The sequence below is a fragment of the Schistocerca piceifrons genome, chromosome 5, assembly GCF_021461385.2.
Source record: "Schistocerca piceifrons isolate TAMUIC-IGC-003096 chromosome 5, iqSchPice1.1, whole genome shotgun sequence".
In the NCBI taxonomy this organism is placed as follows: domain Eukaryota; kingdom Metazoa; phylum Arthropoda; class Insecta; order Orthoptera; family Acrididae; genus Schistocerca; species Schistocerca piceifrons.
In genome coordinates, this window is record NC_060142.1 from 189194911 (window position 1) to 189201885 (window position 6975).

The 6975-nt window shown below is 38.2% G+C and overlaps 1 protein-coding gene across 1 annotated transcript in view; it reads right to left on the reverse strand.

Annotated features, from left to right (window-relative positions):
- LOC124798184 (neuferricin) overlaps positions 1 to 4932 on the reverse strand; it is a 50046-nt gene extending 45114 nt beyond the window's left edge. The window contains exon 1 of the mRNA XM_047261471.1: positions 4328 to 4932. Within this exon, the coding sequence (XP_047117427.1) occupies positions 4328 to 4676 (349 nt within the window). The 5' untranslated portion in view covers positions 4677 to 4932. The remainder of the gene's footprint in view (positions 1 to 4327) is intronic.
- Positions 4933 to 6975: the final 2043 nt, after the last annotated feature.

A 6975-nucleotide genomic window follows, 5' to 3' on the forward strand; every position in this document is an offset into this window, starting at 1 on the left:
TGTGTGTGATGAGTGACGTCATGGTCACCAAATTGTAGAAGCTTGCAATTGGGGTGTCCACAATCTTGATGGCTTCAGGGGTCAAGATTGACAGTTGATACCCATTCTTCAAGTTTGCCAAATATCATTAAATCTGGAAGCCGGTGTTTTCTTTATTCTTGTGGGTCTTCAACTCTTCTGCAATGTGGTCTGAAGTTTCTTTTATACTGCGTGCTGTTTATAAATGCAGATGTTGGTTGCTGGAAGCTGCATCTCATGCTTAGTGCACTGCTGTTGTGCTTAGTTCTCATAGAAACTCTCACACTATTTTATTTATTTTTGATTACTCCGTGTTCCTTCCACTGTGATTGCTACAATACAATTTTGAAACTTGTCTTTTTCATTTACCCTCAGTAGTTCACGTGCAGTCAATTATATGTGAAATGTATTCCAGCTGAACACTCAATATTAATAAAAACATCAATTTCTGAGACTCTCATACTGCGCCTTCTTTTTGAATGTTGTCATGCAGAAGTTAACATGCGGTTTCTTTTCAAACACTTCCCTTAATTTTCATGTTGTACTATTTGCTTCATTGTGGTAGACATTTTTGACCCTCCCACCACTGTGTGCAGCAGCAAGATGATGGACGAGAAAAAAGTTCCACGATTCACTAGCTTATTTTCAACATTTAAATCCAGTTAACTAATTGGAGGAAGCTTGGAAATAATGGGACCTTTGAAGGACCAGACAAAAATGCCATCTAACAACAAGGGTCACGCAAATGACAATGACACATAACGCAATATGTTTCATCCTGGCTGGAGCTACCCTTAGCCTGGCGTCTGAAAGAATTTTCTTGTGTGCTGTTTCTTCCAACCTAACCCTCTCTTGCACTGCAAGAAGTGTTACATTCCGAACTAGTGAAAGAGATCTGCTTCCAGCTGGTAAATGGTAATATTCTGTGTTATAATTCAGCCACTTTCATGTTAAGGTAAACTTTTGTGTTCCAAGTTGTAACATACTGGTAAAAAAAATTAATTTCCCTTTACAGACTTTCAGAACACACTCCTTACACCAAAACAAAAAAAGAGGCTAGTAAATGTCGGCTCTAAAATGCATAACTTATGAGCTCTGAGATAGATTAGGTGTGTTTCACAGTAGCAAAGATGAGTAAGAGCTCATTCTTAAAAGTGTGCTACTAGAGCCTATGTTGACGTTTTGGTCCCTACTACCTACTCCCAAAATATGGAAAGCAAGGAGCTTGCAGTAGAAGAGATGTGTTTCACAGTATCAAAGATGTAATAAGTCATGAATGATATCAGCAACAGCATGAAACTATTACCAAAACAAAAACCAGTAAACTAAAAGGACTCCTATGATAAGGTTTTGTGTGAGATTATCAGTAATCCTAATTGTTACGATGAAGAATATTCTGGCTTCACTAATCCACAACAATACTACTTATCTTACCTCCCAACTTAACCCAGACCTTGCACTATGCTACAGATCAGTTTCTCACCATACCTCCCTCCATTGAGAAAAAAATTACCGATGGTGACACAAGTGGTCAAAACTGAACAACAGTATCGTTACTTTCAATATATCTAGTTAGGTCTAGTATACTGCAAACTATTCACCCCTGACCCCCTCCCTCACCCATGGACTGACATCTTCACTTGACCTGTTATCCTTATGACATCTCCACATACAGTCGTCCCTGGTCCGAGACGACGGAACTTTAGTAAGCCTCATTTCTTCATGACACACTGAACACTGCACGACTTCATCCAAAAATCCGAATAGTTGACGAAATTTTATTAAAGACAACGCACTGTCCCCAACCATCGCCGACAACCGAAAACTGTTGACCTTGTCATTCCAAAGACATAAACATCGCAGTTTACCAAAATTCACACACAACGAACAGAAAAAAACTACAATAATGTTGACATAACAAAACCAAAATCGTTAACTCACTGAAAAATATTCCGCTGAAAGCACAGTCACTACTGATACCACACACATGAAATGCTACCATGCAAATGAACCCCATACGCCACATAACACGCTACCCATAACACACCACCAGAGAGAACCACCAACCGCAACAATATGCCACCTATAAGCACACCACACACGCAAAGTAAACCAAAAACATCGCCTAACACACAACAAATAAACATACCACCAGAGAGCACCACCGATCACATCAAAATGACACCTACCAACACGCCACTCTCACAAACTAAATTCTGCGCCATCGTGATGTCACAGACCACAACAGCCTTACGTCACGGGTCAACGCCGACGGGTGGAATTGAACGCTTCCGCTGACCCAGATCTTTTCTTCATGGTCTTAATAAAAAGGGTGTAGAACTGGAGGACCAGGAGCCAAAAAATATATTTTTTTCCCTGAAAGCCAGTTTTTAGAATTTTCTAAGCAACATTCAGGATATAGGGCGCAGAAGGTTTTCTTGTGTTCCTGTAACTTTCTCAAACAACTCAAACAAGCCTCTGATTATTAACATTGCTATCATCTAATCCTATGGTCAATTTCATCTGATAGTTCCTCTTGACATGGACTTCACATCTCACCAGTAATCCAGTAACAACCGTAGGGCCTAATTAAGAGTTTTGTGAGCAATCTCCTTTTACAGACAAACTGCAGTTCTGCGTATGCTACCAATTGGCTGACCCTGCCTTTCACTTTAGTAAACTTGTGCAGATTATCATTTCAGTTCTTATGGGTAGTGGCACATAGGCTAGTTATACAACTGGAATAGTACAGCATGTCTTACAACAGTTGTGAATTACCTGTGCAGTTGGAGGTAGGCCTAGCTACCTTTTTACATTTCGTAAGGTTTCAAAACTTAATATTTGTGCACTTGCCAGTTTTGGCACACATGTGATATTTTGCCAAGTAAAAACTTGCTATTTTTCCTACTATTTGTTATCAGGAAATACTTCCTCATAACTAACCTCATAACTAACCACATAACTGCTAAAGGTCTGAGAATTTTCATACAACACAGACAATAAAGTGATTTTGTGCCGTCTATTACAGCAACTTTAACATAAAGAATTAAAAGTAGTCTCAAATGTTTAGACAGACACTCATTTCTCTTTGTTAATACACAAGAATACAAATATTTAAGAAAATTAGGCCTATGCTGGTTGTTGTTTTTGCTATAAAGTTGTGTTCAAAGATCTTAGAGGAATTTTAAAAAAGAAGAGTGCACATGTATACGTAAAGTATCTTCTCCCAAACCCCTAGATTGGTTTCAAACAAGTTTAGCACAGAAACTGTAGGCCTCAGAGGATCAGCACTGTAGGGTTTAAAACCTCCTAGCTCCAATAGCAGAGATATGGGCAAAACCAAGTTTTTCCAAACCCCTGGCAAAGGCTGCCTTGCCTGACCAGCATGCTGTGTGGGAACATCATCGGCCTGCCAATCAACTTGCTTTGCAGGGCAACCTACAAGTAAGGAGCTTCAACATGTATGCTGCCCAATACGACATGTTGAATTGTAGTATCACAGCCTGCTTTATCAACCAGCTTAAATGGCGGGCTGTACATCAGAGGCAAAATAAATTATTTTCATGTCCCTGATGTGCAGCCTGCCCTGCGACAAGCATATTGTGGGAATAGTATCGGCCTACTTTATTGAAATGTATTGCAGGGACTACATGTGTTGATGAGCATGGCTGGGAACAGGTTGAGAAAGGCAGAGGAGGGGACAGACAGAGCAGAGGGGAGGCTGAAATGAACGAAGAGAGGAGAGAGGGGGGGAGGGGAATGCATGAGGAGATGGAAGGTGTAGAGGGGCAGAGGGCAGGTGGAAAAGGAAACAGAGAGGGTTATCAACAGAGGATACAGGGAGAAGATATGATCAGAGCAAGGGAGTGGAGGAAATGAAGAGACTGAGAGAGGGGGGGTGGAGATACAGAGAAGAGGTGGTTGGACAATGTTGCAGGGCAGATGGAGGGTGAGGCAGAGGCAGAAGGTGGTTTAATGGTAGGAGAAGGTGTACTGAAGATATGTGTCTAACACATATGTGGATGATGCCGCAGGGTAAAGACTAGTGATACAATAATATTAAACAAAAACCAATGCTAGCAAAATTGCTATTTTATAACATTAACATATTACATTTTTGCCATCACAGCCGCACAGGCAATGTAATACAGCTGTTGGTATATTACATTGTTGATAATCACAAAAATACTTAGGGTAAGACTAGTGCTGTAGCGTGTTTGTACATCGATACAAGAAACTGCAATATTGATCTTACTGCTGCCCTTACCTTCTCGTCACCGACTGGAATAATTACACATTGAACATTTACCTGTGAAAAAGTGATAGTCTGCACCGGCCTTATAATGCTTGTTCTCTTTTCCTACATCATAAACTTTGCCCATAATTGATAAATATAAACCACGTTCACCATTAAATTTCTTCAGATCCTCAAGAGTAAATACCGTCGTAGATTTCTGATTGTTTTTGACGCCTAAATCTTCTTGACTCCTAACACTTCCAAACCAAGTTAGTAACACATTATGAACACTTATCATGACGCTATTCAAATAAGGCGAAAACTTGAAAACACTGACTAATGTAGATAAATGGTACTCGTGTAAATAAAATGCAACTGCAGTGATTAAGAAGGAAACTAGAAACACATTTTTCGCGTTCATTATCAGACACTAAGATAGGCACTGTTTTCACTACACACGCAATACTAATTGTGTTCTGGACAATTCTTATTATTAATAACCAATAAAAGTCAAAGGTTTGCTTCTTTCTTGATCAACTCTCTATACGTATGTTACTGGACATCAATTATGTTACCGGCTAACGCAAACACAAACACCACGGCCCACGCACATGCCTCAAGTCAATATGCAACAAAAGTCAAAACACAGGATACAATCGACCGATCGATAATTTCGAATGTTGACAGATTATATCGATCAAAAATACAACACTTTTTTAGTTGTTTGAGACGCCAGCCGTTCGTTCGCGCGAATGAGGTTAAAGAAAATTATGTAATGAAAGCCTATGTTAAACCAACTAGTTCCACATCATTACGAAATGCTGTATTCATGATCTATGGATCAAGTATTAATGTAATGTAATGTGCAGTGAACATGCTTATTCCTACCACTGGAAACCGATACCATTCCCATTCATCTAAAAAGGAATTTATATCTCATGCCAGAGACAACGAAAACTTATATACACATCCTCCAACCACCGTGTTTGGAGGCCAATAACGGTCGATTCATAATTAAAAAGGGAAGAAACGGAACTTCACGACAAAACATTACACATTTTTTTAAAGAAAAGAAAAAAAGAGTAATCACGATTTGACTGGGTATTACCATATCCATCTTCTGTACTATCTACAATTAGGCTTTTATGGCATTATCAAATACAATGCTAAAAGTTGTGAGATCATTATTATGTCATATCTGTTAAGGCAGTCCAAGACAGATAAACAAAATTAGAACATGTCTTGAAGAAGTACCTGCCAAAGGTAGACATTCTTTGACAGTTACATCTTAAAGACATGTATTGGTCTTGTATATCTATTTTGGACTGCCGTAACAGGTATGACAATAATGATTTAATAACGTTTAGCATTGTACTTGACAATGGCATAAAAGAAGAAATATAGATATTACAAAAGAGTAATTAAGTAATACACAAGCAAATGGCAGTTTACTCTTTTAAAGAAGATTGACAGTAGTTCAACACCATCGAAAACTTTTTACATTCCACAATACATTGTGGCGGCATTCACACAGACCATCAACTGACTGTCTCGTCACGTCAAGGTTTCACGGATAAGAAAGTTTTACAGTATCGTTTTCCTCTAACATCGGAAGTTAATCTATTTTCGCAGAGCTCACTGATGTTACAGTACTGCATTATCTGCTTCCAAATCTTCTTAGTCTTCATTTCATTATTGAGTTTCCTATTTGCGTCAACGCCAATTCACAGTAACCATCAATACACTGTCACGTCATGTTATATTCACACTGCCCATCACGACAAGTCAACCAATGTCGCATGATCTCAAATCCCATTGCTGTCCCCAACTGTTTTTTTTTTTTTTTTTTTTGCGGGACTTGTACCAGGCTCAAATGATTTTCAGCTTTCAGGGGCAGCTTTTATATTAGAGAATGGAGACAGAAGTGTGCAACGAAAAATGTCTTTATGTCATACAGAATGGGAATTTCACACGCTCTACAAGGAGCTTGAGGAAAAGGAATTTGCATTTTATAAATATTAGAAACTATATGCACATCTTCTGAAAATTTGGTTTATTTAAAGTTAATTTTAATTGCCAATCCAATAGAAATTTTTGTGTAAAGAGAATATCGCCCCCAGTACCTTTCCCTTAAACATTTATTTTTGCATCTTGTATTCGGCTTTAAAGCTTGTCTTAGTTACATAATGACATAAATAATCTTATTACAGGTTTGAATCACGGTCTCTCAAATTATATTTCTACTGTCGCCGGACAAGAAAACATCAGACTTTGATATTTAATAGATACAGGTTGCTGGTCTGATAGGGCACATATTATGATATGAGACCTATAATAAAATGATAGTTAATGGCCATTATGTTTCATCAATTATCTTCACACTGATTGCTCGAAATATTACTACGCAAATGCAAATTGTTAATGACAGAAGCTATTAGGTTCGGTATACTGCCATTTTGAATAAAACACCAATACTTATGATGACCTATTTTATCAACTAAATAGTTGTACAGCGTCTGGTAGATTACGCTAGGACGTTCCTCTCCAGACTCTAAGGGACAGAACAGAAGAGTAATAAATAAAAGTTTTTGTCTTCTGTTTTAATAAATAAAAACTATCTGAGAAGTTCTCTCCTATGCCTAAATAAATTAATTCTTTGCAGCTATTCGGCGTATTTGTTCCTTACGTAATTTTTCTTTTCCCTTAAAAGATCTATTACA